Source organism: Chiloscyllium punctatum, chromosome 37 (genome assembly GCF_047496795.1).
Source record: "Chiloscyllium punctatum isolate Juve2018m chromosome 37, sChiPun1.3, whole genome shotgun sequence".
In the NCBI taxonomy this organism is placed as follows: domain Eukaryota; kingdom Metazoa; phylum Chordata; class Chondrichthyes; order Orectolobiformes; family Hemiscylliidae; genus Chiloscyllium; species Chiloscyllium punctatum.
In genome coordinates, this window is record NC_092775.1 from 1,598,015 (window position 1) to 1,619,076 (window position 21,062).

The window sequence follows — 21,062 nt, forward strand, 5'->3', positions numbered from 1 at the left end:
TTACCATACACTCCCAAGTATTCCATAATTTTATCCTTAATTTTGCACTTTAAAATCCTACCAACAGTTGAAGTCAGGCTAATTGGCCTATATTTTACTGTCTTCTGCCTCCCTCCCTTCTTAAATATGGGTGCTCCATTAGCCATTTTCCAGTCCTCTGGGACCCTCTCTGACTCCCGTGATTCCTGAAAGATCACCACCCTCTACAATCTCCTCAGCTATCTCCTTCAGAACTCTGGGGTACAGTCTATCTGGTCCAGGTTATTTATCCAACTTCAGACCTTTCAGTTTCCCCAGAACTTTCTCCTTAGTGACAGCCACTACACCGCCCCCCCACCCCGTCCCTGAGTCTCCTGAAGTTCTGCTATGCTGCCAGTGTCTTCCACTGTGAAAATTGATGCAAAGTACCTATCCAGCTCCCTGCCATTTCTTTGTTCCCCTGTACTACTCCTCCAGCTTAATTTTCCAGTGGTCCAGTATGCACTGTTGAATTCTGATGAAGGGCTTTTGCCCGAAACGTCGATTCTCCTGCACCTTGGATGCTGTCAGACCTGTTATACTTTTCTAGCACCACTCTTGCCTATCTCTTCATTTTTGCATATCTGAAAAACCCTTGTCTATTACTAGTTAGCTTGCTTTCATATTTCATCTTCTGCCTCCTTCTTGCTTTTCCAGTTATCCTGTACTGATTTTTAAAGGCTTCCCAATCCTCAGGCTTTGCACAAATCTTCACAGCATTGTATGCTTTTGTGTTTGTGCTGTCCCTGACTGTCAGCCACGGTCACCTCATCCTCCCCTTAGTATGTTTTTTTCCTTCCTCCGGATGAGTTTCTGCTGTTCCTCCCAAATTACCCCCAGAAATTCCTGCCATTGCTGCTTCACTGTCTTCCCTGCTAGATTTCCTTTTGAATCTTGTCCCATGAATTTGAACCCAGCTCAAAGATGTGAGCCAAACAGGTCAGAATTCCTGGGACTTTGACACCTATACTGGGGAAGGAGAGACCTGGATGGGCTATGCTAAATTGCCCATAGTGTTAGGTGCATCAGTCAGAGCGAAATGGGTGTGGGTAGATTACTCTTAGGAGGGTCGGTGTGGACTGGTTGGGCCAAAGAGCCTGTTTCTCCACTGTAGGGAATCTAATAAATCAACTCCTTGTAAACTCTTGGGGCAAAATTAACAAAAATCAAAATAATCATTTAAAATTTCATCAAGTGGCACTGCTGGTCATAAAAGCATAGTCTGTTATCACATAAATTTCCCATAATGTCCATGTAGGCATTTAGCATAAGCAATCCCAAACTGATCCCTTGTCCAACTCTGTCCCCATTGCCCTGTATCAATCCCAAACTTGTCCCATTGTTCCTCGTATATCAAGACTTTCAAGTATAGACCTGAGCAGGTTTCGAGACAGACTGTACTGGGCGGAGTTAGGAATTTTTGAAGGTGAAGGTTCTTTGTAACATTTTACTGACATCTGTTTGAATTTTGCTGGTTATGTTACAGCAGTGAAGAAGGAACAGTCCCTGATTGGTGAGTTATAAGATTATGTGTCATTTATTATAAACTAGTAAATTGGAGGCTGGTAATTTTAAGGGGTTAACCTAAGAGGCACAAGTTGTTGACAGTCAGCAATCTCTAGGGAGAGCGGGATGCAGGGGTTAATATGAAGCAACTTCAGGTATTGGGCCATTCTTGAGTGCTCCCATCGTGTACACATCAAGATCCCATAATCACCTCTAAGATGAGTGACAAATATAATCAATTTATGATGAATGTTATTGAAAACTTGGGTTCCTTGATCACCTCTTGCACTGAAAGACAAAGACAGGACCTCAGTTTAAAAACTCATCAAAAGGACAGCATTTCCGACAGTGTGGTGCTCCCTCAACGCTGACCCTCCGGCAGTGCGGCAATCCCTCAGCACTGTCCCTCCGACAGTGCGGTGCTCCCTCAGTGCTAACCCTCCAACAATGCGGCAATCCCTCAGCACTGTCCCTCCGACAGTACAGCACTCCCTCACTGCTGACCCTCCGACAGTGCGGCACTCCCTCAGTGCTGACCCTCCGACAGTGCAGCACTCCCTCAGTGCTGACCCTCCAACAGTGCGGCACTCCCTCAGTGCTGACTCTACCTTCTGAAACAGTAAGTACAAGGGCAGCAGATACATGGGAACACCACTGCCTTTGGTTTTGGGAAAGACTTCTTCCTGTCTTTGACTAAGCTTACAGCAATTTAATGGAAAGCCCCCAGCAAGGCTCTATCATTCAGTGATGCACAGACATTTCAGACAGCCTTCTAGCTGCAGAGTATTGGGAGTGCTTGCTGTGTTCAGTATTTCCTTAAGTATGTGTCTTTGATGTATTAATTTCTCTCCCTCTCTGTTTCAGTGCCTGATTATGATTACCTGTCTCTGCATGGAGAGCAAGAACTGCCTGATCAGATTGACTTTGATAAATCGTCCACCATTCCCAGGAACAGTGACATCAGCCTGAATTACAGGAAGATGTTCCAGGTGAAGCGGCCAGCTTCCACAGTGAGTCTCTTGGTTGACCCTGAGCCCACGATGACATCTCATGTTGCTACGATTCGCAGAAAGCCTTCCAGCAAACCAACCTTTCGTCGTGGCACCATCGGCGCTGTGCCCATTCCCATCCGGACTCCAATGGTGCCAATTCCAGGGCCACCTGTGGCCAGCAAGCCGATGGGGCTGGCAGTGTCTCGGACGGGCAGTGAGGAGTGTGTTAGTCTGCACGGAGGGCGTTCCAGTTTTGTGCAAAGGAAGCAGGGAATCTGCAGCTCGACCCAAAGCCTAAGCATGGCCCAGACCCCTGGCTACACCCTTGTACCGGAGAAACCTCTCCAGGTCAGTGGCCTCCAGCGATCAGCCCCCAATCTCCAGAATGCCCGAGAATCGATGCCAGCAACAAATAATACAGGAAACGGACTGACTCCGCACTTGGGACCCGCTGAGGATTCCCAAAGGACTGCAGGGGTCCACATTGCTGCTGCTACCCCCTCACCAACTGAGGGAGGTGATGATGTTCTGTCCATGATTCGCAGGGGGGTCAAACTTAGAAAGACTTTAACCAATGACCGATCAGCCCCCAGGATTATTTAACACCCTCAGCCCCTGGGAGAAATGCAAATTGTTTCAAAGCCAACGACTTTGTCCCCTTGCTCTCTTTCTCTGCCTTTTGCTTTTAAACTGGTGACAATTCTTTCTCCTCATTCTCAGATTAAACTGCTCATACACACATCGTCATCAAGAACCTGTCAAGTGCCAGCTCCCCTGATGGCTCAGGAATCCTTGCCTGCTCCTGTACCCAATTACAGAGTGGGAGGCTGACCCTCTCAGATGCTGTGGGCTCGGGAGGGATAGTGAACGCTGGTGTTTGCAAGACTGGATCTCACAGCCCAGCAGGTGATGAGCTGAGACTCCAGCGAGGGGATAGGCTGCCAATGGTCCAATTACCATGGTTAGCGATGGAAATCCAGGCCAGGCTCTTCCTCGTGATCACTGAAGAATGAATCCTGAAATGGAGCTGTGTAGATATTGGGTGACAGTGAATCAGAGCACAATGTCTCTTACTCCACCCAGTTAACATTAACCCTCTCTGCTCAGCATTTGGAGAAAATCATTTGTGGGAAAGTGGCAGAATTTTCATGGATCTTACCCCACCTACAGCTTCAGAAGAGAATAACAAGAAATCAGAGTGGGGTGGGGAATGGGAGTATGCACCTCCCCCTCCTGAACTCCTGAAACAAACTGACCCTGTTCCTTGCAGAAACCAGCACTGCCAGGAACATGATTCATCCATTTGAAGTGTGTTTTGAGGTGGAAAACATGGAAATAACATTATGACACTTCAGGGGATCTGCTCAGGATTTCGAACTAGAAACTTCTTACCAAGGATTTGATTTAAGTTGCTCTGGGTTTGTAAAGAACTCTGTTCTCTTAGTGAAAAGCAGCAAAATTCATCTTCACACAGGAACTCCAGCAGTTCACTTGTTTTCATGGTTTTTTAAAAAACTGCACGGTGGAGGGCAACAACAGATTGATTTTCTTTCCTTAACATCAAAAGATATTTATTTGTGTCAAAATTGTGAAAGCTTTTGTTGTACAATGAGTTCTTGCAGCAAATATTGCTGTTAAACTCCACCACACTCATTGATGCGAAAGGCTTTAAATGGTAACGAATTAGTTTGTATATGTTAGTTTTTAAATCCCTTTTAAAGTTTATCTTTTACTGCTGGGGCCTGTTGCATTGCTTTGTAGTTCTGGCATCTTTGCAGTTTGGGTTCGAAGTGTTCAGGGGTGACAGTGTTTAATTATCTGTTCTTTTGGCTTAAGTGGGCAGTGTTTTAAAATTGTCCGCCCATCCCAAACTTTAATTGGCTATTAAACTATGTTAGTTAGCTTGCAATGTGAACAGTCCGCTAAATATTTTCTTTTATATGATAGGTTTAGCATTTGTACATCAGCACATTCCTGTAACTGCTGCCTGAGCTGTGTGCACTGTGATGTTATGAAGAGCTAACGTGCAGCCTTTAACCACTGGCTGCAGCTGGTGCCTGCCCCAGCTGGTGCTAAATAATCTTTTCTTATCCACTCCAACAAACCTCAATGGAATCTCCATTGTGTCTCCTGAGATCTATAGTGAGAATTATTGAAGGATCAGAAAAACTGTTGCTAAATAATTGCATCAAACAGCATAGAACTGAAATTCAAAACCAACTTTGGGATGCAGCCTATATTTAGAGCAATATTTCTGTGCTTCAATATGGTAAACTGTCAAAAAGTTCAAATTGTACTGGGAGTTGGGAGATTTTTAATTCAGATTTTAACTAAGATGGAGGAATAGGTTGGAATTGCAAATTTAATTGTAGCAAACAAGGACCAGGACTGGAGCTGGTGTGAAATGGGTTAGCACCATCAAGTAGTGATTACTGTTCACCACAAACACGCAGGTCGCTTGAGATGCTTGCAATTATTAAGTGAAGCATTCACTAACAGGCTGTGCTTTGACTAATGCTGTGTGCACAAATAGCCTTTTTTGATCATTTTTGATAAATGGAGGGAGTGATGGCTATATATTAATGTCAAATGGTGATTTCTGCAACCTCGGGACAGCTTATCAGCATTTGTTTGAAAAAGACATTTTCCAGTTTTGTTTTTTATTGTGCTTACTCTAGGATTGTGCAATGGTTTTGGGAGCTGAAGAATTGTCCGGTTCCCTGGTGCCCTTGTAGAATCTCAGCCTGTCATCTCATCTCTCTCTGGTCATATTTCTCACCCACTGTATCTGATGCTCTGATTCTGTGCCTCACCTCACAAGGGAATACTGTCTCGTAACTTCAAAAACCTGCTTTGTTCTCACTGCAAGTGCCTCCTCTTCCCAATTAATGTACTTATTTCAGTCTCAAAATTAAGGACCATCTGCCTTTGAATTGTGTGTTAAATTCTGGCCCCAAGGAGCAACCACAGATCATCTTTGATTTCCAAACTGCACATGACTGATGTAATTAACTGGGAGCTTTCAAACTGGCATCACTGCCTTATGGCTGTAGCTGGATTCGTCAATCTTTAATTTTTTTTCCCAATATTTTTTGTAAAATCAGAGAAGTCTATCACAAAGGAGTGGCCTGTTTTGGGGAGAATTAGTTTGAGCTTGTTTTGATTTTAATTGTAAACACAATGTTCCTCTTTGACAAATTGATACTAACTAAGGAATGAAGTTAATCTTTTAAGACCAGGTGTCTGCAGGAACTCCACACTTGCTCATTCTCGCTACTTATACTATACCCAGTCTCAAGGAGTTTATTTAACCCTGGCCAACCCAGAGAGGGGAGCCTGAGATTTCCACTCTGCTTTGTAGTAAAACAGCTTCCTGACAGCATCCCCTGAAAGGCCTACCTCAGGACTACTCCCTCCAGAGGACAAACTCTCCCTGTAATAACTGTAGTGAATCACTTCAAACACCTTACCCAAATCGCCTCTTGCCCTTTTAAACTCGAGAGTAATTGTCAGGTTTGTGCAACTTGTCCTCAACCCTCTACACTCCCCCTGCCCTAAAAATTGGCAATACATCCCTCAAGGTGCAGTGCCCAGAGCATTCTCCAGCTGGGAACTGACCACCGCTGAGTCAAGCTGAACTTGGTATTTGAGGATTAACCCGGGCTACACCCTATGTCCTTCATTGAGGTAAAGTTACCATAGTCACAGAGGACCACAGGGCTGCTTTCTTATTCAAGAAGAGCTGACTAGTGTTGAGTTTAACCTGTGCGTCACCATGCCTAATGTGAAGGGTGTCAGTACAGTTTAAGTGTTTAATTCTGATATTTAAGATGAGGGTGAGTTTTACTGACCAGAGTGTTTTTCTGCAGTATTTTAAGTTTTCTCATCAGTAACAACAATCACTAACCCAGCTGGTCTGGGCATTAAGGAAAGATGACGACCATGGAATAGATTTCATTAGAATCATATCTCCCCTTCATCATACAGATTTACCCAACGTTTAAAAACAGTCAGTGGTCATTATTAACTTGGTGTCACAGAACAAGATTCAGTCTCTCAATCCAGCAAGTTCATCCTTTGCACTGTTGGTCTCTCCTGGTTCCAGTCTCTCTAGTGCACAGTTCAGCTCCTGAGAGAAAGTTCTTCAAAAAAACTCTCTTCAGTGCAAGGTTCTAAAATATTCATCCATCCTCACATCTTCCCTATATAAAGAAAACCGTGAATGATATCTGTTTCCATTGCTCCCCCTGTTGCCAAAGGCTCTGAACCAGCCCTGACTCTTCTATAATGCCTATTGCTATTCCCACTCTTATTTTTCTTGCTTCTAAGTAAAGTTGAAAAATCACTTTTCTTTCAAAATAAATCCAGAATTTGGGCCCTCTTACCATATGAAGTCAAACTTGAATTTTCAGTAAAATTCCTGAAATCTTAAAATTTTCTTGCAGCTTGTGAATTGGTGCTGAGGCCAGTGACTTTTGCTGACAGTTACTCTGCGCTTTGTGGTGAATTGCAATCTCTGAATGTAACTATGAATCAGCCGTTATCTAAGGAAGCACAGAGATTAGAAAAGCCTATGGTAAGTGCTGTATTTCATGGAAACCCAAGAGTTGTGTCTAGCCTCAAGATGCAGAAGTATTGAACTAAGGTTCAATGAATTGTATTAGCAGACAATATTCTCTGCTTTGGCTTGTGAGATTGAGGATTGTCAGAGAAAAGGAAATAGTGACGGGTGTTAAGACAGGAGGTGGAAGGAGTGGAGGCAGGACAGCGTGAAAGGATCATTTGTTTTGGGAGATTGAGTCTGAGCAGTGCACGGAATTGTCCAAGATCTTTGAACCCATGAATAAGTCAACATGTAATTGTGAATCCTTTGCAGTGCAATCATCGTGCCAAATTTTGAGTGTGTGTCTCTTTAAGAGATGTGACTCTCACTCTGCTTGTAATCTGTTATACAGCAGTGCCCAGCAGTTAGTAAGTTCCCAAGAGAGAGATTTGTAAACACAACAGTAGCAATGACCTTGGAAAGCAGGAAGTCAGCAACAATGCCAGATTTCCCAAAACTGAGCTATTTTAATTCAGGCGTGGCAATTTGCTGTCCATTTTAACTGTGGGGTGTACAGTTCTCAAAGTAAAAACCAAAGTTGAAATATTTATATGTAGAAAGAAAGTAGGAATTGCAAAATAAGCACAATCTGTAAATCTCTGCAGTGGTTTGGCCTGTTTTATCCAGTCCAGGCTAGCAGAACGAAAGCCGAGAGTACGAGCGGAGGTTAGTTCAAAGGATTCTGTGTGAGGCAAGTTGGTCAGGTCTCAGTTCATCGATCATTGCATCATAAACCTACCAATACATACCTAAGGACAAATCAACACTCGTCCACCAATCTCACAGAAGCTCTCATTTTGTTACAACCCTGGGGAAATTAAGCAAGTGGCATGTTCTCACATTGACTCTGTAGTGAGCAGTAGGGTTCTCCTGTCAATACCTTCTCATTAACCTATTAAGAGATGTAACGACACAACTTTGGAGAAGGTTGGGCTTGAACCTGGGCTTCCTGGCTCTGAGGTACCATAATGGCTCTCAGTGTTGGCCTGAACCGTGGCTTTGAGAATACAGGCTCAAGCTTCTGCTTATGTGTATGACTGGGCACAGTGCTTTAGCCATTTTGTAGACTTGGACTCTGTATGTGACAATGTCACAATAACAAGAAAAATACATCATGATGTTAGATTTGAGAATCATGTGCTTACTGATTCCAGTGGTAGGATGGAGGAAAACCAGTAAGAAGATTATTTTCACTGGTTTACAAATCATCCCAGCAGATTTGTCTTAGCATGTGTGTAGTCTGTGGGAACAAGCAGTAATAAAGGAATGCAAAGCAGCAGCAGCAATGAAGTGGGATGAGCAATGGAGGAGCCTTGCACAGTGTCTGGTTAACTGGCTCATCTTTTAGCTGGGGACACACAGGAAAGAGCATGATTCAGTCTCATGTCAGTTTTATTCCACTTGGGGCATTTGATACTGACACTGCCAGCTAAAAGTGATACAATTTCATTCCCAACACTAACACCTCTGACCTCAATAAGCACAAAAGAAAAATACACAAATATTTTTGCATAATCATGGCACTTTAGAACAGAAACCAGTTTACTGAGGTGTAGGTTTGGAGGAATCGAAAGAGTTTTTTATTGAATGCCATATACTTTGGGGAATTGTGCTAATCATTTGCAAGTGCACCAATCACAGTTCAATTTTCTACTCCATCTTACCATGTGGGAAGGTGAAAAAGTCATTATTTTTTGACAAATTTTCATAGAGCATTTTTCTTCCAGTTTGTTGAATACAAAATGTTTATTAAAATTGACATGATTTAAAGAGACAGTATTTCTTTGTGTACAAATTCTGCCAAATACTGCAGAAGGACTGTGAACAAAACAGTGTTTATGAACATCCAGATCAAACTTCGAAAGTTTCTTTCATAAAATGTTTGGTATTGATACTATATTAATATAAACAGTTAAGATCTTTGTGACCTGACAGTTTATAGTCCATTATACATTGCCCTGCATAGATAGCTGGTTCACAGTAAGTCGGATTGTCAATGGAATCTTGGTATTCTGTCGATACTCGAACTACAGTTAGCAAATCTTCCTGCGAACATCTTCAGGTCAGACGTTAGTAGACAAGCTGAGAGTCTGGATACAAACTCTGCCTCAATATCAGTTATTTTATTCTCTTACCTTGCATTGTTTTATTGGGGTCTTCACCAGTTAGTAAATATGTGGCAAGCTCATTGCCTGTGTCTAGCCCACTGGCCACAAAAACTCAAAGCAGCCACTGCAAGATGTTTAAGAGCCAACCGAATGGGCTCATTCTCCAATCTCAGCTCTTCTTCAACAATAACTCAAAGATCAGACAAACCTGATTTCCATCTGACTGTGGTGATGAGCCTTCACTGCTGTGTATTTGAGCTCCTGTATTCCAGTTGAATAAATTTTCCTTTTTTGTAATGGTCAGAATTCCCCAGAGTTATATGCAAGAAATAACTAAGTTCACCCTCCTAAATGCTCTGATGGTCATGACCACCAGTCCTGCTCAGCAATTGAACCACTTCCTGATTTTATAGCTTTACTTTTTTTGGGCTTTTCAAAACCGTGGTTTTGGAAGAAAGATGGTCCTGAGAGGGCCAGTGAGTTGGGCAATTCTTGGAGCTGACTGTTGATAAATTTCAGTGTGGAGTTCAGTATTTGCTTCTTTTTTGTTGTTGTTCCCAGAGCATACCACCTCACTTTGGAGCGAGCCAGTGCAATGATGTTTGCTTCAAGATTTGCTATGCTTCAATCCTGACTGCACTGTCTTTAGTAATTAGTACATTTGCGTTCAAAGGCACCAACACAAACTCAAGACATTTGAAATCTTCCAAGTATGATGGCTGTTGTAAGAGTTCTTCTGTTTCGGAGTCTCTGACTGAATGGTGTTGGAGGCTTGTCTATTGAGCTAAACTGACTTCAGTGACATCACCTTCCTGCACGAAGTCTTTGTAAAAGGAAATGGAACGTTAGGACCTGATTCTCATTCTAGTTGTCTGAAAATGGTAGCAAGGGCTCTTGATCAGCAAAAATCTGATTCCTGAATGTTGCGAATACATTTCTCAGCACGATGACCATAAAGAATACTGTCTCTTTAAAGCCATATTGCTACAGTTGTTTGATTGTTGGATTGTTTGAGAGTTGATCTCTTCTCCTTTGTTGTATAAGGATTCTAGTAATTTTTTTTGTTTTCTTTGTAGTGACTGCTGCAGCCTTAAATTAAAGGAATATGGGGGAATATTCTCCTGTATTGTGTCTCTCTTTTATGTACATGTTTGAGAAACATACAGATTTTTAGTCAGCAGTCCAACAAATGGACACAAAGTTCTCCCCAGACGCTAGATCCATTGAGAATTCAAAATTTGGTGTATACAAGATAAAACTTCAAATCAGTGGAGTGAGTTCTTCAATTTGTGAACATTCTTTTCAATTTTCTGTTGAATTTATTTCTTCAAATTGATTAGTGACTAAAATCTCAAACATTTAAAACACAGGAAGATGCCATTCTGTCTGTTATCTCTCTGTTGCTCAAGTTGATGCTGTGTCCCTGCTCTTAATACACTGCCCTGACACACAATACCCCATGCTCCAAAAACCCCTTTGAATCTACAACCTTCAGTCTTGGGCCCTCCTGTCAAAACCGGGGCCTGTATGGGTCAAGCTGACTTGGATCAGACCTTACTGGTCTTTCTGGATTAGGTGCAATTTGGACAACACAAGAAAAGTGACTTTTGTCGGACTTGAACTTTGTCACCATGATGGTGCACTGTGACCTTGAAAGGAAGTGGATGGGCAACACTCGTGCCACCAGGGCCAGCAAACTGGACTGGACTGGGCCGTGGCTGCAACAGACTGGAAATGAGCAGGTTTGTCCAGTTCATGAGGAGTAAGACAAGGTTGAATTCATGTTGAACTGTGTCATGACAATTAAGTTACTCTGAGTAGTCCAAAGTTGTTTCCACCACATTGATTACACAACTTGAATTCAATTAAATAAATCTGGAATAAAAAGTTTATTCAGTAAAAGTGACCATGAAAACAACCCATTGCCATAAAAACCCAAAAGATTCACTAATGTCCTTTAGGGACGAAATTCTGCCATCCTTACCTGGCCTGGCCTACATGTGACTCCAGACCTACGGCAATGTAGTTAGCTCTTAACCAGGCCCTCTGAAATGGCTGAGTAAGTCTCTGTTGTATTTTAAATAAAATACGTCATTGTGATTTAAGAAGACAGCCCACCTTCTGAACAGCAATTAAAAAAGGGCAACAAATGTTGATCGAGCCAGTGATGCTCCTATCTGATTAAATAACCCAAAACAACAGAGTCCATGCTTTGGGATCCAGCCAGCCTTTGCCTATCTGATCCAGAATGAGGGATCTGGGCCATTAATGTTACAGATCAACTTTTATTTGGGGACAGAAACTAAGTCGATGCAATTGATTTCTGAAAACGATCAGCTCATCTTAAAATACTTTGCCTGAGGTTTACAGAACACTATCCATCTTAGGTTCTCCCAACTGTCAGGTTTGTTTCTGTGCATTCTAACTGGATCAGTCTCTGTGATGAATAGCTGTACAGTTTGGCGAGTTTCGTTTTGCTGAGTTCAGGGAGTTCCAGGTCTGCCCCTGTATAGTTGGATTTTCCCAATTTCTGCCAAACGGGTGATGACATTCATCTCGAAGGTTGCATTATGTACTCCTGTTACACGGAATGCTCCACCTAACCGATTATTTTCCCAATAGTGGTGCCAGTTGCCTTGCCTGTCCCAACCATAGCCAAATACCGATAGCTGTTGGTTAGAATATGATTAGTTAATAACAATAAGATCCTTTCAACCTTTGTACTTTGGGCATTTCTCTGAAGAGGGAGCAGCAGAGGCCAGCATAGTCACAGGCGCCTTCTGTCCCAACAGCTGTAACAAAGATGATCAGAGACAATTTCCTTACTCCAAACTGTGGCCTTTATCGTAGAGTAACAACAAGAGAAATTGACCAATGGACTCAGATTTAGTAACCGTACTAAAGGCATCAAATATCAAAAAAAAAGCATTTTGCAAAATACATTTCAAGGTATCAAATATCTTGCTGCTTCAAATCTTTAACAGTCATGAAGCAATTTCACTTACTGCACTGGGACTATGGCCTTGGCTTTCATCCAGAGATTCCCAATCCCACAATGTATCTCAAAAATAACAAAGTTTTTATTTATACTGTGATCTATCAGAACAAACATGACAGGCCATTCAGCCCAAGTCTCTGCTGGAGCTTATGCTCCATACAGCCTGAACCCATTACATATTAGGCAAAAGTGAGGACTGCAGATTCTGGAAACCAGAGTCTAGATTAGAGTGGTGCTGGAAAAGCACAGCAGGTCAGACAGCATCTGAGGAGCAGGAGAATCGATGTTTCGGACATAAGCCTCTCATTATTCCTGATTCCAGCACCACACTCTCCATTCAGCCCATCAAGTCTCTCTGCCATTCAATGAGATTATGGCTGAGCTGATTATTCTCAACTTCACTTTCCTGCCTTTTCCCCAAAACCCTCGTTCTGTGGTAAGGAATTCCATTGATTTACTACGATCAGAGAGAGGAAATCCTTCCTCAACTGTTTTAAATGTATGACCCCTTACTGTGAGATTCCACCATCTGGTCTTTGTTTCTCCTTGTGGGAGAGACTGCTTTTTCACACCCATCCTGTCAAATCTTCTAAGAATCATGTAGTTTTCAATGAGGTTTCCCCTTTCATTCTTCTAAACTGCAATGAATACAGACCAAACCTACTGAACAGCTCCTCCAGACACTCCCTCCATTCCCAGGAACAACCTAGTGCACCCTCTTAGACTGCCTCCAGTGTAAGGACCCAAACTGTTCACAGTATTCCAGCTGTGCTCTGACTAGTGCCTTGTATAGCTCTAGCAAAATGTCTCTAGCTCCATACTCCATCCCTGTGAAATAAAAGCCAATATTCCATTTGCATTCCTCCTTACCTGATGAACTTGATTATTAGCTTTTTATAATTTATGCTGAAGAATGTCCAAATCCCTCTGTTCCATAGCTTTCTGCAGTCATTGTCCATTTAATAAAATTCACTCCTGTATTCTTGCTGCCAAAGTGCATAACCTCACATTTACCTACATTTCCACCATCTGCCAAGTTTTGCCCACTTGCTTAACCTGTCTATATCTCCCTCCAGATTCTTTATGTCATCCTCACCAATTGCCTTCCTACCACGGTGGCACAGTGGTTAGCACTGCTGCCTCACAGCGCCAGAGACCCGGGTTCAATTCCCACTGCAGGCAGCTGACTGTGTGGAGTTTGTATGTTCTCCCTGTGTCTGTGTGGGTTTCCTCCGGGTGCTCTGGTTTCCTCCCACAGTCTAAAAATGTGTAGGTCAGGTGAATTGCCCAGGATTTCTCCCCAGCTTTGGTCCATAAAGAGGAGGGCGTTTGATGAAACAAAGAAGCATCGCAGGGACTTAAACATCCAGTATTCGTTGCGTTACCCAGGGACGCTGCATTTTAACCTTGAAGGGTCCGTCTATAACTTTGGATCGCTGGAGAAGGCCAAAGAATTTTTGGACTCTCTTAAATAGATTGTAAGTATTAATCTGTGTGGTTAATGATGCTGTTTTGCCTCCCCCCGGTCTACCCTTTTTTTCCTCTTCTTATTTCCTTTATTGTTTAATATCGTCTCCGGGGGGTAGGGAGGGGGACTTATTTGTTCTCCAGTATGCGATTTCCTTTTTATTTATATAGGCCGGGAGGTTTTGTTGATTCGTGTGGGGGAGGGCGTTTGCTTTGTCCTACCTCATTTCTTTATTAGAGCAGGGTTTTCTTTTTCTGTTATTATACTTAGTTGTTACCTGCCGAGATTGTAAATTTATAGTTTTATATGCTTATACTTGGTATTATCTTTACTAAATGTATCTAGGTGTTGGTGTGGGTGTGGGTGGGGGGTGGGGAAATCACTTTCAACCTTAGCTTTATAGTACACTGGAATTTCTTTATTTTACTATGTGGTGCCTGGGTTGAGGGTGGGGCGCTGGTTGGGAGAGAATACGATGGGTTTACTGATAGGAAGTGATGCCCCCGGGAACAAGGGGGAAAATCTCCTTTTAAATGTGTTTTATATTTTTCTTATTTAGAAATAGATTTTTATGATATTGGCATGAGTGCTTTAAAGAATTTCTACTTGTGTGAATTTTCTACAGTCTGGGCTCTGGGTGTTTTGGCGGGGGGTTCTTCCTCCCGGGGGGTCTCGGTCTTGCCTGGATGATCATGGTTAGTCATTCAATTAATTGGTGCACCTGGAATGTCAAGGGGAGTAATTCACCAATCAAAAGGAAGAAAATACTATCAAACCTCAAAAAAGAAAGGGTTGATATAGCTCTCTTACAGGAGACACATTTACTGGATAAAGAGCACTTGAAATTACAACAGGGAGGATTTGATCAGGCCTTCTTTTCATCTTTTAGTTCAAAAAGTAGGGGAGTAGTCATTCTCGTTTGGAAGAACCTTCCTTTCAAAATCTTAAGTCAGATAAAGGATGATACTGATCAAAGCCCTTATAAATGGAGAGGAGTATGGAATTTTGGATCTTTATTGTCCCCCGGCACACCCTTTCAAATTTATAACTGAAGCATTCTCCAAACCGATGGCTTTCGGGGCTCGTTACACAATTATAAGAGGAGATTTTAATTGTATTATGGACCTGGAGGTAGACAGGGTACCCAAGAGTACTGCGGGTATATCTCCTAGATCCAGACAATTTGGCGGATTTGAACAAGGAGCTAGGATTAGTAGATGTGTGGAGGTGCCTTCACTCGCAAGGCAGAGATCTTTCTTGTTATTCTTGCTATTCTAATCCACATAAGTGTCACATTTGAATTGATATGTTTTTTGCTCCTTCTACCTTTCTGAATTCCATACTATCCTGCAAAATAGGTAATATAGTAATTTCTGATCATGCTGCAGTGTAAATGGAAACCAAGACTAAGGAAAATGAAACGACCCCCCGACATTGACGTATGGATTCTTTTTTAATGAAGGATAGTAAATTCGTAAAATATGTTTCTCAAGAATTCAAAATGTTTTTGGAAATTAACTCCAGTACGGCCAGTAACCCGTCGATGATGTGGGAGACCATTAAGGCCTATCCGCGGGGTCTGATCATTTCATACTCGGCGACCAGAAACAACAAAAGGGAGGACAACAGCGTTTACTCGAGGCTCACTTAAAGGCAGCTGAGACAGCATACATTGATAGGCCCTCTGTTGCTAAATTACAAAGGATTACAGCCCTTAGGACAGCCCTGAATACCGCGCTTACCCAAACAGCAAAGAGGGAAATATTATTTGCAAAGCAAAGATTATATGAATATGGTGATAAGCCTAGTAGATACCTAACGTTTCATGCAAGGAAAATAAAGGCCCTTCAAGCTATCACATCCATCAGGGAAAGTGCTGGTACTTTGACTCATAATCATAAAAGGATCAACAAAATCTTCAGAGAGTTTTACTCTGATTTGTATAAATCGCAGGATTGTGAAGACAGAGCTAAGAAGATGGAGTCCTTTTTTAAAAGCCTGGCCTTTCCGCACTTAACCCCGGAACAGGTGTCGATTCTGAATGCTCCCCTGACAACCCAGGAAGTACTTGACGCAATCAAGTAGCTTCAGAGTGGCAAAGCACCTGGCCCAGATGGATTCCAGGTTGAATTCTACAAAGAGTTTACAGGAGTATTAGCTGGTCCACTTATAGACATGTATAATTGCTCTCATGGTCAGGGCTGTCTCCCCCCCCCTCATTGAGAGAAGCGAATATTTCTCTCATTCTCAAAAAAGGAAAGGCCCCAGAAGATTGCGCATGATACAGACCAATATCTTTGTTAAATGTAGATTTTAAAATTCTTTCTAAAACATTAGCATTGAGGTTGGAGAGGGTATTGCCATATATCATAAAAGAGGACTAGACGGGGTTTATCAAGGGCTGTAGATCATCTAATAATATTAGAAGGATTTTGAATGTGATTTAAGTCTGTCATCAGGAAAGAATACTGGGAATAATAGTCTCGTTGGATGTGGAGAAGGCATTTGACCGGGTTGAATGGTCATACCTGTTTTACACACTGGAAAAGTTCGGTGTCGGAGAGGTATCCACTAAATGGGTCACAATATTGTATAATGACCCCAAAGCAGCCATGATTACCAATGGCTTAGGCTCAGATAGCTTCAGTGTGGGTAGGGGCTGCCGTCAGGTTTGTCCTCTTACCGTTGTTATTTACGCTAATAATTGAGCCATTAGCGGAAGCTATACGGGCTGATTCTAATATAATGGCTCTGAGGGTTGGCATGAGTAAACATAAAATTACCCTTTATGCAGATGATGTTCTCCTTTTTCTTACTAATCCTTTGATGTCCGTGCCCCACCTGATCCAAGTTATTAATATCTTTAGTGCATTCTCAGGTTACAAATTAATTTCGCAAAATCAGAGGCCATGCCAATGGGTAGTCTCGCTAGTTTGTCCCACTTATTGGATGGATCTCATTTTCCCTTTTGGTGATCTCTGGAGGGTTTTTTTATATTTAGGTATTTTTATCACCCCAATATTTGGCCATTTGTATAAAGTCAATTTTCTACATCTATTGGAGAGGGTAAGGCAGGACCCTTCAACGTTGGGGGATCTTCCAATATCTTGGTTAGGCAGAATAGCTCTAATTAAAATGAATATTTTGCCCCGTCTCTTATACCCGATGAGAATGCTCCCAGTGATGCTACCGAGGCCGGCATTGCGCAAACTACATGGTTGGCTTGGTCTTTCATCTGGAATCATAGACGGCCCCTTATTAAATTAAGGAAGCTGCAGTTTCCACAAGGTAAAAACAAGGACTACAGATACTGGAAACCAGATTCTGGATTAGAGTAGTGCTGGAAAAGCACAGCAGGTCAGGCAGCATCCGAGGAGCAGGAAAATCGACGTTTCAGGCAAAAACCTTTCATCGGGAATAGAGGCAGGGAGCCTCCAGGGTGGAGAGATAAATGAGAGGGTGGGGCTGGGGAGAAAGTAGCATAGAGTACAATAGGTGAATGGGGGTGGGGATGGAGGTGATAGGTCAGAGAGGAGGGTGGAGTGGATAGGTGGAAAGGAAGATAGGCAGGTAGGACAGATCATGAGAGCGATGCTGAGCTGGAAGCTGGAAGTTTGGAGGTGGGGGAAGGGGAAATGAGGAAACTGGTGAAGTCCACATTGATGCCATGGGGTTGAAGTGTTCCGAGGCAGAAGATGAAGCAAGGGAAGGGCTGGATTTTCCAGACTTTACAAAGTATCAGCTGAGTTCTCTATTAAGCTATATAGCTGATTGGGTCTCGTGTGACCCACAATCAATCTGGATGGACATCGAGGCCTCTCAAGCAAAGTGTCCCCTTATTACTCTCCTATTTTTAGATAAAATGAAAGTCATTATGGACCATTGCAAAAAGCCTATTGTATTAAATACAATTAAAGCATGGAAGCTAATGTGGCAAAACGAGGGCAACTCACAAAAAAACCTCCCCTTATGCTACTATAGTAGGAGCATGGGGTTTTCAACCAGGGCTCACAGATGCCACATTTAAATCCTGGAGGTCCAGGGGTATTTCCTGTTTAGGGGATCTGTTCGATGATGTCTTTTGAACAGTTACACCAGAAATTTGGACTACCTAATGGAGACCTTTTTCGGTACTTCCAAATTCGAGATTACATACAGAAGAAGACTATGTTATTAGATTGCTCTTACAAATCAGATAGGGAACGGAGAGTGTTGTGCCAATGAGTTTACCCTCGGTCAGCACTCTATCATTCACTACATAACGAAGTTTCGGAAGACATGGAAAGATTGTTTAAAACATGGAATCAGGAATTGGGGTTGGAATTCTCTTCAGAAATGTGGGACGACATCTGGGAAAATGCCAGAAAGATTTCTATCTGTAATAGAACCCAAGCTACTCAATTAAAGATACTCCATATGACTCATATAGCACCGGAACGATTGGCAAAATTTAGGGCAGGAGCATATCCAATGTGTCCTAAATGTAAAACAGAGGTGGGCACTCTCACACACTGCTTATGGACATGTCGTAAGATCCGCAAATACTGGGTCAGAGTAGCAAATGCTCTGACAGAAATCTTGGGAGCGGAAATTAGGGTGGATCCAGGATCTCTTCTCCTGGGTTTTTCGAGCCTGCCTTCACTGGATGTGCACAAGAGGAAATTATTCTCCATTCTCTTCTTTTGTGCAAGGAAAAATATCTTAGTAAATTGGGTAGCTGAGGGCCCTCCAGGACTTTCGAATTGGTATAGGTTGGTTATATGTATTCCCCTTGACTTCCTTACAAATATGGTGCACCAGAAAACTGAATTATTTTATAAAATATGGCAGCCCTTTCTGAACCAAATAGATACAGATATTTGGCCATTTTGTCAAGGGCTTTTATCTAGTTGTGGTAACGGTTCTGGCTGGTCTGGGGGCCCCCAGGGGGAGGAATCCCATACAAATACGGGTTTTATTATGACTTGATGTTAATTCATTCTGAGCATGTACCTCATTATTTAATTATTATGTTTTTTTATTTTATTATACATTCTGGTTAGTTATAGGTTAGATTAGTAGTTAGTGGAGTGTTTTTTTTAATCTTTGTTTGCTATGTTTTAGCTATTATTTATTTAATATTTAATTGTATATTAATGTTTGTATTTGTGTGTATTATTTTGTAAGTTTGTAATAATCTTTCAATAAAAATCAAAAAAAATGCTCTACTATTTATAATAGACACTAACATCTCCCAGTAACAATAAGTAACCTGTAATGTCCTGTTTAATGTCTCCTTTTTATTTAAATAAAGGTGTTACGTTGTTGTTTTCCAATCTTTTGGGACTGTTCCAGAATCTAAGAATTGCTTGAAAAGTACAGCTGTCCATGTTCCCACTCTGTTAGAACCTGCAGCAGTTTAATGATTTCTACACAGCCACACTTCAGTTTGCTTTCCTGTCAGCCCTTTCCTGATATTTATGCCCCGTACTTTGATTTACTTTATCTTATATTTATGGTCTCCAGTTTTGGATTTCCCCTACAAGTTAACACATCTCTATCTTTATTCCATTAACAGCCAATCAATTATAAAGATCGCTATCAGCTCGAGAGAAAAGAATTGTTGATCCTGATCTTTCCAAAGTGTTTCATTAGCCTCATCATGGCTAATGTCTTCCTTTTTTTCCTTTTGCTATCAATGAATAGCTCTTAAAATCACTGACTTGTTAAAAAATAGATGTACCTGTCATTGTACAAGATGGATTGTACAATCTGCCCTGTAGTAATTCACCAAGGTCCCTGCAACAGCCACCTTCCAAACCCACAACCTCTTCACCTAGAAGGACAAGGGCAGCAGATCCATGGGAACACCACCCCTGCAAGTTCCCCTCCAAGGCACTCATCATCCTGACTTGGAAATACATCGCCGTTCCCTCACTGTCACTGGGTCAAAATCCTGGAATTCACCCCCCCCAAGTGCATTGTGGGTCTACCTACAGCACATGGACTGCAGCGGTTTAAGAAGGCAGCTCACCTGCACCTTCTCAAGGGGCAACTGTATCCCTGCTCTAGGACTCTATGATTCTATAACTAGGGATGGGCAATAAACGCTGGTCCAGGCAGAGACATCCACATGCCATGAATAACATTTTTGGAAAGTCTATGTGAAGTTCCTCCAGGAGGAGTGCATCACCAAGTGAATGGTAAAACAAAATTAGTTGCATGCTGGCTACAGACAAGACTTTTGGAAAGCTATTGTCAGTTAACTCACTAATGCACTCTCCTTCAAACCTGTGTTCCTCAGAAGCTGAAACATTTACTGTTTCTTTCTGTACAGATGCTGCCCAATGTGCTGAGTACTTCCCAGCATTTTCGATTTTATTTCAACGGCAAAGCACTCTCAGGGCAGTTTGCTGCTCTGCTTGAACCAGGTTAATCAAAACAATCCAGCCGCTGTCAGCACGAGCAGATCAATCATACTTGGGGTTTCTCTGCCTTTACCTGATCACAGATGTGAAGCCCAAAGATAAGAGCCAGCATCCCAGTGGATGGGTACTTCCCATAATGCTCAGTCCATTTGTCATGGACATACTTGAAGAAGACTGGATGAAAGATGATGACCTAGTGAGAGAGTGATGTGGGAAATAATCACCTGCTGTTGAACAACATGTGATCGCAGAGAAAATATTCACAGGAAAACTATCGGAATATCTGATGATCCTGGTCACTGTCAGTTTCTGTACACACATCACACACTGTACTCTCTCTCACTCACAACACACACACACACAGTGTTCACACTCACATCACACACTATACTCTCACACACACACAGTGTTCACACTCACATCACACACTGTACTCTCACAGTGTTCACACTCATCACACACTACTCAGTGTTCACACACACACATATACTGTACTCAATGTTCACACTCATCACACACTGTACTCTCACAGTGTTCACACTCATCACACACTGTACTCTCACACACACACACTGTTCACACTCACATCACACACTACTCAGTGTTCACACACACACATATACTGTACTCAATGTTCACACTCATCACACACTGTACTCTCACAGTGTTCACACTCATCACACACTGTACTCTCACACACACACACTGTTCACACTCACATCACACACTACTCAGTGTTCACACACACATATACTGTACTCAGTGTTCACACTCACATCACACACTGTCCTCTCACACACACTGTTCACACACACACATATACTGTACTCAGTGTTCACACTCACATCACACACTGTACTCTGTTCACATTCACATCACACACATACACAGTGTTCACACTCACATCACACACTGTACTCACACACACAGTGTTCACACTCACATCACACACTGTACTCACA

General features: G+C 42.3%; 2 protein-coding genes across 16 annotated transcripts in view; one reads left to right on the forward strand and one right to left on the reverse strand.

Moving 5' to 3' along the window:
* The window catches only part of mtss1 (MTSS I-BAR domain containing 1), a 280,139-nt gene extending 269,794 nt beyond the window's left edge, over positions 1 to 10,345 (forward strand). For all 7 annotated transcript variants that reach the window (XM_072556077.1, XM_072556073.1, XM_072556075.1 and 4 more), the window contains 2 exons: positions 1,505 to 1,531; positions 2,389 to 10,345. In XM_072556077.1, coding sequence (XP_072412178.1) covers positions 1,505 to 1,531; positions 2,389 to 3,119 — 758 coding nt within the window. In that variant the 3' untranslated portion in view covers positions 3,120 to 10,345. The remainder of the gene's footprint in view (positions 1 to 1,504; positions 1,532 to 2,388) is intronic.
* A 64-nt stretch (positions 10,346 to 10,409) lies between these two features.
* Positions 10,410 to 21,062, reverse strand: part of LOC140462795 (CMP-N-acetylneuraminate-beta-galactosamide-alpha-2,3-sialyltransferase 2-like) — a 55,440-nt gene continuing 44,787 nt past the window's right edge. For all 9 annotated transcript variants that reach the window (XM_072556085.1, XM_072556089.1, XM_072556088.1 and 6 more), the window contains 2 exons: positions 20,174 to 20,293; positions 10,410 to 11,896 (listed from right to left, as the gene is read on the reverse strand). In XM_072556085.1, coding sequence (XP_072412186.1) covers positions 11,711 to 11,896; positions 20,174 to 20,293 — 306 coding nt within the window. In that variant the 3' untranslated portion in view covers positions 10,410 to 11,710. The remainder of the gene's footprint in view (positions 11,897 to 20,173; positions 20,294 to 21,062) is intronic.